The 14,015-nt window shown below is 43.4% G+C and overlaps 1 protein-coding gene across 1 annotated transcript in view; it reads right to left on the bottom strand.

Moving 5' to 3' along the window:
- STK36 (serine/threonine kinase 36) overlaps nucleotides 1-14,015 on the bottom strand; it is a 35,188-nt gene that overhangs the window by 15,166 nt on the left and 6,007 nt on the right. Inside the window, exons 8-20 of the mRNA XM_032217392.1 lie at nucleotides 9,631-9,724; nucleotides 9,350-9,519; nucleotides 9,057-9,253; nucleotides 8,855-8,969; nucleotides 8,629-8,772; nucleotides 8,000-8,179; nucleotides 7,231-7,328; nucleotides 6,812-6,917; nucleotides 5,228-5,369; nucleotides 2,513-2,643; nucleotides 1,575-1,679; nucleotides 1,347-1,442; nucleotides 805-899 (exon numbers count right to left, since the gene is read on the bottom strand). Of these exons, the coding sequence (XP_032073283.1) occupies nucleotides 805-899; nucleotides 1,347-1,442; nucleotides 1,575-1,679; nucleotides 2,513-2,643; nucleotides 5,228-5,369; nucleotides 6,812-6,917; nucleotides 7,231-7,328; nucleotides 8,000-8,179; nucleotides 8,629-8,772; nucleotides 8,855-8,969; nucleotides 9,057-9,253; nucleotides 9,350-9,519; nucleotides 9,631-9,724 (1,673 nt within the window). The remainder of the gene's footprint in view (nucleotides 1-804; nucleotides 900-1,346; nucleotides 1,443-1,574; nucleotides 1,680-2,512; nucleotides 2,644-5,227; nucleotides 5,370-6,811; nucleotides 6,918-7,230; nucleotides 7,329-7,999; nucleotides 8,180-8,628; nucleotides 8,773-8,854; nucleotides 8,970-9,056; nucleotides 9,254-9,349; nucleotides 9,520-9,630; nucleotides 9,725-14,015) is intronic.

Genomic DNA, 14,015 nt, shown 5'->3' with positions numbered 1-14,015 from the left:
TATTGAAGGAAGAATGAGTGGCACAATGTTCTCTTCTGAAAGCTATCAGAAGCCACTTCAGGTAGAAAGAAAAGAGTATTCTAAATTCCCAAAGTTTGCACTTGCCCTGCAGAGTTATAATAACTCTCAAAGGTCTGTAAGTCAAAGAAATAAAACCTATTGATTTCAGCAATATTTCCTCATACAATGGATATGCGATGGAAATACATGGTCCCACTCTGCTTTAAAACCTTTAACATCTTCCCAGCAAAATTCCCATTTAATTCTTTTAAAAAGGAGGCTCTCTGCAGATCTCACTGCTGAGAGATGCCATCTTTTGAACAGTTACAAATGAATTTGGGGTAATTTTAGCAAATATTTAGAGAGGATGTTTACTAAAAATTTACAGTGTATGGCAAACATTTCTCATTGTTGTAAATGGTCTTGTGATGAAAGAATATTCCCTTAAAGCAAGGCAAATGAAGAATTTAAGGATTTACAGATCATGCCTTGGTGGAAATAAGAATTGTTCTTTTTTTTTTTGCTGTGATCCGACACTAAGAAAAACCTCTGCTAGCCCCCACTCCCTTCCTAACTTGGCTTGGAAACCTCTGAAAGGCCAGAGCTACAAATCAGCCACCCCACTTTTTGGTGAGTTATAGGTATTCCATAATATGACTAAAAAGATTCCATCTACCTGTTGGCATTTTTGCAGGAGAGATTTAAGACTGGAAACAGAAGACGTGAAATCAAGTTGCCAAATTTGGGGCATTTTGCTGTTAACTTTCATTGTTTCATTTTTAAAAGCTTTGCTCTGGTACTTACTGTGGTGGTAGGATCTGGCACTGGAGCAACATTAGGGAGATGAGCCTCAGTGAGGCTTCAACAGCCTGGACTCGTGCAACTTCAGGCAGCAAGACCTTTTAAAGACACAGACCTTAGTTTTGAAACACTCTACCTCCAAGTCTTCAACTTTCTAAGATCTAGTCAACATGAAGCCCATTTAGTATTCCTTCTGTACTATTTCATGGCTGCCTCAATTCTTCTTCCCTGTCATCTCCTATTGCCTCATCCTTTTTACCTCACTTTCTCATCCAGACTGTTTCTGGTTGTCAGTTTATGAACTCTCAAAATACGGAAAGTTTAGTTTTGCCAGTTAACTAAGAGGCAATGGGAAAGGCTCCTGGAAAAAAAAAACCACTGCCAGTCAGAGTTGGCAATGCTAAGCCCTATGGACTGATACCCTAACAAGACAGAAGGCAGTTACTTGCTTTTTCTCCTCATGTACAAAACAGAACAGTCTTTGAATCTGTATTTGTAAACAGGCAGCTCTCTTTCTAATTGAAGAATGAGATGAAAATGAATACCTTGCCCTGCAGGTGGCAGATTAGGAAACTCAGGAATTCTGGAGTTGCTATGCGATGGCACAGAGCCTGATTGACATGGCAGCAGGCATACAGAACCTAACCGATGGAAAAGCAAAACAACACTGGACTGCTGAAATCTAATCCCTCCTTTCCCCAGTTGAAAGAGGGGGAAAGGCATACACATCACAATGAGTTGCAAATAAGACCAAAACATCTCAAAAAGGTTACCTTTAGCCCACTCATGGAAGAAGTAGGACACACGGTGGTTGAGAGAAGACATGGAAGCAGTCGGTCATCTTTCCTGGTGAGCTTTTCAGCTATTTGCTGGGAAATCTGCATGAAAGCCACAAGAGAAACCCTTGGTCAATTGACTAGTTAAAAGGGGGGAAATAAAAACAGCAGGAGCAACTCTTCCAGCAATATTAGACAACTGGACTTAGAGGCTGAGTCCTGTTCTGGAGGACTTTATGGCTGCTTTAACTTGTTTTCATCTCAAAAACAACAGGATTAAATATTAGTCCCTCCCCAGACATCACAAGCTCAGATCAGAGATATAGAAAGGATCTAATTCAGTAAACCTGGTTTGGCTACCATTACTATTAGTAGTATTAATTTTTTTTCTTCCATTACATCCCTGCAGTTTCATTGGCAACCTGTTTCCAGAAGTGATTTGCCATTGTCTCCTTATTTATATCATGTATTGATTTAGAAAATTTATATTGTCCTCTACTTACACGTGGCGACCCAAGGAGGCTTACAAAAATATAAAAACACCATATACATTTTTAAAATTAAAAATAAAAATAAAATAATAGCTCTACACACTAGTCATTCCTAGGGCTGAGAGAAAGTTACTCTCAGGAGGAAAGTCACCCAGTTGGCTTTATGCCTGAGATGAGACTAGAATTTTGGGACTCCTAGATTCTAATCTAATACCACTAGACCAAATTGGCTCTCAATATTATTAATGCTATGTACCATTGCAGTGCTGCCAAGCAATTGCATTGTAAGCAATTAGTTTTCTCTCCACCAATATCAATATGATCCACAGGGCCAGGAAGCAGCACTTCCACTAAAGTTGATGCCAATGATATTACCAACCTCTGCTGCTTTAATAGACCACATTGCTAATGGCTGATAAATATATATGCAAAGTCAATCCACACCTGCTTTTTGGCATTTTGATGTGTGTGGTGTCCTCCTGGGATGCCACAGGATGCAGCCAGAGCTTCTGTAAAAGCAGCTGGCAAGCATTGATACCACTCATGTGCTGCCTCAGCTGATTTTGGAAATACTGCTGGTAATGAATAAGAATACAATAAAAAGATTACATGTATACAGAATAAACTCTTTTTATAATTACCTGCTTTGGTATTTAGAACAATGGAAGAGCGAGGCAAGAAAACTAGTACCGATATGCTGCTAGGCCTCATGTGCATGAAGAAAACTCATTCTCTAGCAATCCAAAAAATGATTACTGAAAAATTTGGAATTATTTTGCTTGGTATAGTTCACCTTGATTTCCCTTTCTCTTACTGTTCACGCAGATATTTGTTACTGTAGAAGTTTAATTTGAATTTGAAAATAAACCAGTGAAATGATTAGTGTGTAAATTAAGAAAAGGATTTTGAAATGTCAAGAGGGAGATACTATATCAATGGACAATGTGGCTACAGAATTTTTTTTTTTTAAAATCAATGTTACTCTAACTTGTACAAAGGACCTGATATTGCCTTGGAATGAAAGGATGATTATTTTAAAAACAAAATGTACCAAATATTAAATTAGGGAAAGTAGCAGGACCAGATGGGTCACCAGGTTCTTAGTTACAAATGCTTTGAATATAAACTTTTACAAACCATCCAAAATATTATGAATTCTATACTATAGGGAAGAAACTTGGAAAAAGGCAAATATAGCATTAATATATGAAGGATGAGATTTTAACTCCAGCAACAAATATTATTGAATAGCAATTATAAGTTATTTACAATGATTTCAGCAGACAAATTGAAAATCATCATGGAAGAAATTATTCATGAAGACCAATCTGGATTTTTACTTAAAAAGATCATTAAAATATAATATTGGAACGGTATTAGACATTATAGAATACTTGGAACAGCATAATAAAAACAAGCTGTGCTAATTTTTTAGATGCAGAGAAAGGCTTTGATCATTTAATTGGCCTGTTTATGAGAAGTTTTAGAAGATAAGATCTTTAAAGATAATTTTGTAAAAAGGGTAAAATCAATTTATACCTCACAAAAAGCACAAATGGAGATTTAACAATGGGAAAGGGAACAAAATAAAGCTGCCTATTATCCCTTTCTTTGTTTATCTTGGCTCTTGAAATTTTGAATAGAGATATAAGGCAAGATGAGAGGATATTAGGTGTACAAATTAAAAAAGAGGCTTACAAGTTGAGAGCTTTTGTAGACAATTTGTGTTGGTATTGGAAGATGTTTCAAAGGGCTTTGAACAGTGGTGGGTTGCAGGCGGTACGCTCCGGTACAGACGTACCGGTGCCTGCCAAGAGCACCGGGTACCGTTCTGGTACGGTGCTCCGGAGGGCCCACCTGAACTCCTTACCTGTATTTGAGCTCTTCTGCGCTTCCACGCATGCGCACATGCATGGAGCGTACGGCGCCTGTGCGACGCTCCGCCGAGCAGTTGGAGCATCGCGGAGGCGTCATAGAGGTAAGGATGCATGCACGTGCTGTGCGTGTATGTGGGGGATGTCGGGCCCCGTTGCACCGTACCGGTTGCAATGGGATCCGGAACCCATCACTGGCTTTGAATGATGTGATAGAAGAAGGTGTCACACTGGTAGCCCGTGGGCCAGATGCGTCACATGCAGGCCATGCCTGCCCCAGCTGCGCAAATGGGGAAAATGTTGCCAAATGCCACGTGCGGCAACATGACATTGAGAGTTTGACACCCGAGTGATAGAATGTTGTGGGCCAATTTCACAAGGAGAGGCATTCCAGAGGAAAAAGAGGCATCTTTGTTCAAATAGTTGGTGTGAAAGAGGGTGAAGACAGCCCCTCTCTAGTAGTTCTCACAATATATGTTTGATATGTAGATAGTATAGTCTGTCAGTTTGGCAAGATCCTGTCTATATGTATGGAACAATAAAGAAATCTGCTTGGACGAATCACCATGAATCTTTCTTGCTTTTCGGTCTGACCACCAACAATGAGAAAATTAAAAGAACTTGGTGCATTAGCTAGCAAGATTAATAAACTGAAGACAAAGAAACCAACAAAATATGAAAATACAAGATCAAATAGAACCAATGAACAATACAGTATTCAATATTAGAAAAATGTAAAATATATGGGGGGTTATTTGATAAATACAAATTATATGTTGTTTCAAAATAATTATGTTAAGTCATGGAATGAAGTTTAAAAAGATAAGTTAACATGTTAAAAGCTACAACTGTCATTGTTGAGGAGAATCAGGCTTTATTGGGACATTTTCAGTGAAGTTCAGGGCAACAAGATAAAGTGTAAGACTAGATACCTCACAATGAGAACATACTTTATTTGCTTAATCTACATAGATACCCATCTCACATAATTTATAAGTATTATAAATTTAATATCCATTTCTATTCCTTATAAATAGCAATGCAAACAAATTTGATTGCACTATGTGGAACATCAATATCACATCTTCTATGTGTTCTCTAATTGGATCAGAGCACAGAGGAGAAAAACATTGTAAGAATTGTGTGAGAATATAAGAGAAACATCATGCTTGTAAGCAGCCATCAATCAAGAATAAGAGAAAGTTCTCATGGAGAAACATAATGGCCAGTTTGTAGTATCCTCAAAATACGAGAAGGCCAGTGTCTTTGCCATTGCATCCATTACCTTCCTGAGCTGAGTGCTCAAAGCTTGCACCCAGGTAGAATGCATCCAGCAGGGCTTGATGCTCTTCAAGCAAGCTGGTGTAGAAGGTGTTGGAGACTGATGGACAGGTGCGATCCATGCTCTCACATAAATGGGTGAAACACTAAAGGAAGGGAAAAAGGGCAAATATTACAATGCAGATGGGGCAGATTTAAAGGTGGGTAGAAGGAATAATACCCTAGACCAACACAGTGAAGTGGTGCTGGTGAAGTAAGATAAATGTGATCTCCCTGGCTCCATTAGCAAAGGTGACAGATTGCTTGGGGCCAAATGGGTTGAATGATGGAAGGTAAGGGAGGGGGAAATGCAGGACCTGCAGAGTGCTAATTTCTTGGAAAACTAGGAGAGAAGGGCCCCATGTTATGAAGATACCCAGCTGAAAGGGAGGAAAGGTACAATCACTTTTCAAAGCTAGCAAGAAATCACAGCATTAAATGCAGCACTTTGGGTAGGAGTTGTTAAAAATGGCATACTTCTTGGCTGTTTCTACCACCATCAGTATCATTCCCGGGGGTGGGTGGGTGAGGGGGGAATGCAGTGTTTCCAAACAATCAATGATTTTAGAGGGCCACGTCACTAGATAAAGAACTCCTGGGCTAGCAGAGAAAACAAATCAACAGCTGTTTCTGAGATCTTTCTTAATGGAATAGTAAGACATTTGTGAGGTAATCTGCACTGTCCCCCCACCCCCCAAGATAGACCAGATCTGTAAACGATTCCATATGATGACTACATTTCAGTAAGATTATTGGGCTAGGCTATAATAATAGGTTATTGCAAGTCTACCATGTTTTCCCTTTCCCTCCCTCTTATACTTCAGGGAGTCAGGGATTGGGTGGGGGCTACTCTGATTTTCTTTGTAATGCTCTCCTGCTGCTCTGGATTTAACACATGTGTGTTATGCAACTGGGGTTTTCCTCATGACCTCTGGATTCCTTCTCTAAAACCATTTCCCTGATTACCTACATTAAGGAAATAATATTACATGGCTCAGATTCAATATACCACATGTTGAAAAACATGCTGGAAAACCGAGACTTGAAAACATCAAGCTTTCAAATCCTTTTCTTAAATTTTATAATTTGGTATGGTTTTTACAAACAAATCCATATGGGTTTGTGGAGGCTTTTAATCATGGAAGATATTCAGAAACTCCATGTCCAGGCACATTATGCTACTGAATGTCAAAAACTGAGAAGAAGCACAAGAGGGCCGTCAATTATTTTTCTGCCTTGGTACCAACTGCTGGATCAAACATATCTGATTCTGCAGGACTTTTTAAATCAGATTTAAAGTAAAGGTTTTCTTACCTAAAAAAAAAGCTGTCTTATACACAGAATTCAATAATTCTATAATGGCTTCTCATTACATGATGAAGCCATATTCCTTAGCTGAGGAGAGCCTTGAGGGATGAGTGTGTCAGCATACATATGGATTGGGGCAACAGATGATGAAGCTGAATGAGGAGGAGAACGAAAGTGCCAGCAACAGAATACAGCTGGATAAATTTAAAAAAAAAAGATCAGATAAGGCATGGATACTTACCACAAGGCTTTGTTTTCGCAGCCTGCTTTCTTGATCTGTTGGCTGATTCAGTAGTGTGGGCAGCAGAGTTAGGAAGTGACTAGCACATGTGTAAAATTCCTGCAAACTGGAAAACCATTTGTGTTTATGATTCAAGACATAAGAGCTAAACTCTGAAACATACTAATAACGACAGCAACTCAGTTTTCTCCATCTCCTAACCAGTTCAATTCTTGCAGCATAAGGGCTTCTTTTTGGAGACATTATTTGCTATGCCCTGCTTTTAAGGGGAAAAAAAGACATAGCAGGAGAATAGAACCACCGGTTATTCAGCCATACCCATTTATTCTGGGATTCAATTTTGCCTGCCCCTATTCTGCTGAAAATAGTATTACAACTTATTTTGCCTTCTTATTCTCTCTATCCTGCAAGTTTCTTACCTTTGCTTTTCTTTATCTTTCTCCTGGTTGAAATCACTGGCAAAGAAGGCTGACATCACTGCAATTAGATCTATTAGCAGTGTAATATGCCATGGCTGCTGTAGGACAGAGAAAAGAGCACATATTTTGAAAATTGTGTAGGGGTCTCCAAAAGATCAAGGAATATCTCAGTGAATTCTACATATATACTGCCAAATTTTGTGCAAGATGCAGACTACTAATGCAAAAAAGCAGGAAGGAAGGAAGGAAGAAAGGAAGGAAGGAGAAAAGGAAAGAAAGAAAGAAAAAGAAAGAAAGAAAGATCTGTGTAGACAAAATTATCTTGCATGACTTGCAACACTGAAATAAGATTCAGACAAATGTGATACCTTAGTATCAAATTTCAGTTTTAACTTAAATCAAATCTGCTGGCTTTCTTGATTACTCATGAGCACTTGAAATGCAAGACATTGGCTATAGAAAACTCGAGCAAAATGAAACCTTCCAGAAGTCAACTGATGAGGCTAGCCATAGTACTATTCTCTCTAATTCCCTGCTGTTCTTCTCACCAAATTCTGCATTTCAAATACTCCAATAATGCTATCAACTTTGGGTAGATTAAGCACAATAAATATGATTTTTGTCTTTTAAATCAAACATAAAAATGCCACTTTAAATTATGCTCATATAAAAAAAACTAAACGAATACAAGCAGCAAAATTTGTCTGCCACCCACTCAGATCATTTTTCTGGAATTGAGCTGATTGTTTAAATAATACCTCTTTCTTACCTGCTTGATACAGGAGCTCTCCAAGATGTCCCTCACTAGATGCATCACAGAATGGGATAGGTTTATGTCCTTGCAGAAGGTATAGAGTAGTTCTGAATTACATCGTGTATTTAACAAGTTGCAAATGACACGAAGAACAGGACGAAGATGGGAAGCACCCTCAAGCATTCCTTCTAAGACCTATAAAAACATATTAAAAACAGAAACATTTAGCAAACTACCAGCCCCTAAAGTGTGACATTATACAGTTTGTTCATTCTAGTCATACGGTCTTCAATAATATGCACAACCATTATTAAGTTCACTCAATATACCTACAGCCATTTCCCCCCAGAATCAATAGCATGTGCCAGCTTAGCCTTTAGACTCCCTCAGTCCCTACAAGAACTGAGACTTTCTTGACTCTGACTTTCTTCAACTCTTAAAGATTTACTTCATCCTTCAATTTCGTGCCTCACCAATTCCTAGGAGTAATAGCTAAATGGCCAAAACTGCCAAAGGGGTCTGACCACGGAAGTGTATTTCCAATTAAGTCCTCATCTCTTTTCTCTAAAGTGCATGTAGTTTCATTTCTGAAGAACTAGTTCCTAAAACATCTCTAGTGTTCTTTGACATTTTGTATATCTCACCTGATGACCAGAATCCTGGATTCGGGTAAGGATGCGCTGCACAAAATCAGGGTCTCCCAGAAGACTCAGTGGGGCACACAGCTGTACATTTACAGGATCTGTGGCATCAATGAGGTGCTGCCATTCTTCATCACTATCCAGCTCCTACAGAAAAAAATGTCCTGGAAGTCCAGAAAAAAATGTATCTGATTCTGCAAAGTGCTGAGGTATATAGACACATACTTACCTCAGGTTCCAGATCTACAGTGTTGAGGCTGCATCTGTCTTGTGCTTCTGGTCCGCCATTTCTTGGCTTCCCCTCTGAGAATTCCCGGTCATAATCATGTGTAATTCTGTTCTCCCTATCCATGGAAAAGAAAGATGAAGATTGAAGTGAGAGTGCACAGCAGAGATCTGTTCTTTTCTTAACTCCAATATCTAATTCTCACCGAGGCGTAGGAGGTGGCTCTGCTTGCTCCCATTCTGCTCCTTGATTTACTACAACACAAGGCCTCTGTTCTCCAGAACCAGAAGACGCCTGATGCCTTTCTCTGGGATCTGCTTGAACTGGGCAGGTTTTCCATGGAAGTCTCTGGCCTTCCTTATCTATTTCTCCTTTCAAAGGAGGCTTGGATTTCTCTCTCACCTGTAGTAGGAGAAAAAAAATCACATATGTTACCTTACTGTTGTGGACTGAGACTCAAAAGGATCCTTTCCAAGGATTATATGCTATACATTTCACCTTTTTCTGAGCCTCCTGGGCCATCTTCTGACGTGCCTTCTTCAAAATCTTTGACTGACCACTGTGAGGGGCCAGGAAATGTGCCTGTTGGTCTTTGAGAGCCTGTAATTCAGGACTCAATTTGCTAGTGAAAGGGTTTGCAACAGCCTGTTCTGTTGTGTCATTGATCACTGCAAAGAAGGATCCAGATCAGTAACCAGATTTTGATGGACTGCATACATTAAAGCAGATACTTAAGCAAGATTGAGGGGAGATGGTAGAAAGAAAAGTGCCATACTTACCTGTCACCCGTCCAGCAATGAAGGGATGATAGAGTAGCTCTGGCCAGGATAGACGCTCACGAGGATCCTTCATTAGGAGACCTTGCAAGAAGCTCTATAAAGTAATATAACACATGAAAGAAGCTCTCCTGACTAAACTGGTAGGTATGGCTAGTGTGCTTCACTCATCTTGACTAGATGAGTCTCTGTAATCCAACCATATATGAGGCTATCATCAGCACAAGACATCTTGAAATATAATTTTTGTTTCCAAGTTTAAATTTACAATTCTCAAAGCTTCAGGAAAACTGTGGCTTAAACAGTCAGCTGGTTTCAGCAAAATATTGCGCAGAAATATTCTTTAAGAAACAAATACATTTGGAAAATGGTGTATTTCATCTCCCCACCAAGAAGCTAGGCAGGACCTGAACCAGTAAGAAGGAAGAGGTTTATCTATTTGGAACTGTTTGAAATAGCAACAAGAGTTATTTTATAATGGCAGTGCAAATTTTAATAACCTGGATAGCATCAAATCTATGTAGAGCAATAGCTTGAAGTCATGGCCAAGCTGCCAGGGGAACTTTGATCTTCCCCCGACTATTGTTGGCTGCTGCGGCCCTCGTTGTCTGTTGGCTCGCTGGCTGTGGGAGCGTTGTGTCTCTTTCCATCTGAGCCGCCTAACATCGCGGCTCGAACGAACGAGCGTAGCGGACGGTGGAGATTGGAACTGACTTAAACAACGAGAGAGCTGGTGAGAGGGGAGTTTGGGAAGCGTCAGGGACGCAGAGGGACGCTGCCTGTTGCTGGCCACCGACATTGCCGGCCGTGGTTACCATCTAATGCCGCCTAACATCGCGGCTTGAACAGAAGGAACTGGTGGAGACCGTGGAGATTAAAGAAGAACTAAGAGAGAGTTGGTGAGGGGGAATTTGGCCCCTGGGACAGAGTTGAGGGAAGGCGGAGTGTCCTGTGATTCAGAGCTGGCAGCGGACCGGCAAACTTTAATTTTCCGAGCTGCCAGCCTCCATAGACGCCAACATTGTTGGCTAATGAAATTGACCACCTTGGACTTGTTTTTGACGCGCTGGGCCCTAAGAACGTCGGGCCCGATTATTGAATGGAGCGCCCCCCCCTCCCCTTCTACCAGAGATAGGCTTCCCTCCCTCCCTCTTTGGACTCTTTGGACTCCTTTGATCCTGGAAATGTCATCAAAAGAAGCTGTTGAAATGAACACACTTACCAGACTTCTTGCTACTATGGTTAACTCCCCGGTTCGCATCATTGCAGCTGACTCCCGAATTCACTTTACCCCCCAGCCCCTCCCCCCCTGGACTATACTGAACTTTTCAGAAGAGCCCCCCCTCAAGGTAGGCCCTCCCTGAGGAGAGGGCAGAAGACACCTTTGGACTACCTTAAACTGAACATTGTGTCTATGAGCCCGTGCAATTTTTAAATTTTTAAATTTTAAATTTTATTTTAATACGGTATGTTGAGTGCATGGGACTGCTTGGGATGATATGAATGATCTCACTTTTATTACTATTACTGTTGTAACTTTGTGTTTTAATTATTTCGTGAGGATTGTTTGAGTGAGAGTTTGGGTATGACTGATTCGGAGGACCTGCCGGGGTATGCGGGGGTCATCGGGGTGGTTGGGGGGACCACAACCACGGGTGAGGGTCGGAGCATTGCGGTCATGACAGGGAGAGGCAGATATGGCGGGGACTTTAGGGCAGGCCATCATCGGGGAAGGAGGGCTCGCTGTGTCATAGAGATCCCTCCTTCCGGCCCTAGGAGTCCCACTCCAAGGTCAGATGGCGCGGGTGTTCAGGACCCTGGTCTCAGGCTGCTGTCGCTAAATGCCAGGTCTGTTGTTCATAAGGCCCCCCTCATCCGGGACTTGATAACTGATGAGGGCGCAGACCTGGCATGTATTACTGAAACATGGCTGGGCCCTGAGGGAGGAGTCCCCCTCGTCGAGATGTGCCCAGCCGGATTTCAGGTGCTACACCAGCCGAGAGCCCAGGGAAGGGGTGGCGGTGTGGCTATTGTAGTCCGGGAGTCTTTAGTACCTCGTAGGATCCCTGCTCCGGAGCTTGTCGGGTGTGAGTCCCTGCTAGTGAAGCTGGACCTCAAGGGTCAAGTGGGTTTGCTGCTTACGTACCTGCCTCCCAACTACGTTGCAGCAGCCCTCCCCTCGCTCCTCGAGTCAGTAGCCGAGCTAGCGGTTGAGTTCCCTAGACTTATAGTTCTGGGGGACTTTAACTTGCCTTCGCTCGGTGAACACTCTGATGGAGCGCAGGAGTTCATGGCTTCCATGACAGCCATGGGCTTGACTCAAGTAATTCGAGGCCCAACTCACTCAGCGGGTCACACGCTTGACCTCGTATTCCTCTCGGAGCAGTGGAGTTACGATCTTGGTCTGAGGGGTAATGAGATCATACCCCTGTCGTGGTCAGACCACTACCTACTGAGGCTAGACTTCCGGAGGCCAAACCCCCACCGTAGGGAGGAGGAACCGACCAGCTGGTTCCGCCCCAAGCGACTGATGGATCCTGTTAGGTTCCAGACGGAGCTTGGGGTTATTCCTGATACCCTCGCCCACAGTTCGGCGGAGACCCTCGTCACTGCCTGGCACTCGGCAGCTTCGGAGTCTCTAGACCGGATTGCGCCGCTACGGCCCCTCCGGGTCAGCGGCCCCCGGAGGCCTCCTTGGTTTACTGAGGAGCTCCGGGAGGTAAAGCGCCGGAGGAGACGCCTAGAGCACTCGTGGAGGTCCGATAGGTCCGAGTCGAAACGGGCACTTTTGACAGCATGCACCAAGGAGTATATTCGGACCTTAAGAACAACAAAAAGAACATACATTGCCTCCTTGGTAGCGTCCGCCGAGTCCCGCCCAGCCACCCTGTTTAGGATAACCCGCTCCCTCCTAAATAGGAGGGAGACGGGGGACTCCTTACAGGGTAAGGCTGAGGAGTATGTCCAGTTCTTGGCGGACAAAGTTGCCCGGTTTCGAGCGGACCTGGACTCCACCCCAGTAGATCCAGCCGAGACACAAGGAGAAAACTTGGCAAACCATCTCTGGGTTGAGTTTCAGGAAGTTGCCTCTGGGGATGTGGACAAGGCTATGCGAGCTGTGAGTGCCTCCACCTGCATACTGGACCCGTGTCCCTCCTGGCTGGTTGCCAACAGCAGTGAGGTGACACGAGGCTGGATCCAGGCGGTTGTTACCGCTTCTCTTCGGGAGGGGTACTTTCCCACCGCGCTTAAGACAGCGGTGGTGAGACCCCTCCTGAAGAAGCCGTCTCTGGATCCAGCTGTCCTTAATAACTATCGTCCAGTCTCCAACCTCCCCTTTGTAGGGAAGGTTGTTGAGAAGGTTTGATTTGATTTGATTTTGATTTTATTAATATTTGTATGCCGCCCTTTTCCCTGAGGGGACTCAGGGCGGCTCACACAAAATCAGGGGAAGGGAAAACAAACATTGACAAAGAAACATACAATAAAATAGTCAGCAACATACATTCATCATTCGGGAGGGGCAGCTATCCTTGTCCCCAGGCCTGACGGGCTAGCCAGTTCTTAAGGGCTGTGCGGAAGGCCTGGACGGTGGAGAGGGTACGAATCTCCACGGGGAGCTCGTTCCAAAGGGTCGGGGCTACTACTGAGAAGGCCCTCCTCCTTGTAGTTGCCAGCCGACACTGGCTGGCCGATGGAATACGGAAGGTGGTGGCTCTCCAGCTTCAGCGTACCTTGGAGGAAGCTAACTATCTTGACCCCTTCCAGTCTGGCTTCAGACCCGGTTACAGCACAGAAACCGCTTTGGTCGCATTGACTGATGATCTCTGGAGAGCTAGGGATGGAGGCCATGCTTCCATCCTAGTTCTCCTGGACCTCTCAGCGGCTTTCGATACCATCGATCATGGTATCCTTCTGCGACGACTGCGGGAGATAGGGGTGGGCGGCACTGTCTTGCAGTGGTTCTCCTCCTATCTCTCGGACAGGTCGCAGTCGGTGTTAGTGGGGGGGGGCAGAGATCGTCCCTGAGGCCCCTAACATATGGGGTGCCGCAGGGGTCGGTCCTATCCCCCCTACTATTTAACATTTACATGAAACCGCTGGGCGAGATCATCCGAAGGCACGGGATAAAATATCACCAATATGCGGATGATACACAGTTGTATCTGTCCGCCCCGTGCCAACTCAATGAAGCGGTGGACGTGATGAACCGGGGACTGGAAGCCGTTAAAGACTGGATGAGAGCAAACAAGCTGATACTCAACCCAGACAAGAACGAGTGGCTGTTGTGTTTCCCTCCCAAAAATTTGACCACCATACCATCACTCAGGCTGGGGGGACAAAATTTAAACCCCTCAGAAAGGGCCCGCAACTTGGGAGTCCTCCTG

The sequence above is a fragment of the Thamnophis elegans genome, chromosome 1 (genome assembly GCF_009769535.1).
Source record: "Thamnophis elegans isolate rThaEle1 chromosome 1, rThaEle1.pri, whole genome shotgun sequence".
Taxonomy (NCBI): domain Eukaryota; kingdom Metazoa; phylum Chordata; class Lepidosauria; order Squamata; family Colubridae; genus Thamnophis; species Thamnophis elegans.
Note: the sequence above shows the minus strand (reverse complement) of the source record. Positions and strands in the feature narration are given on the sequence as shown.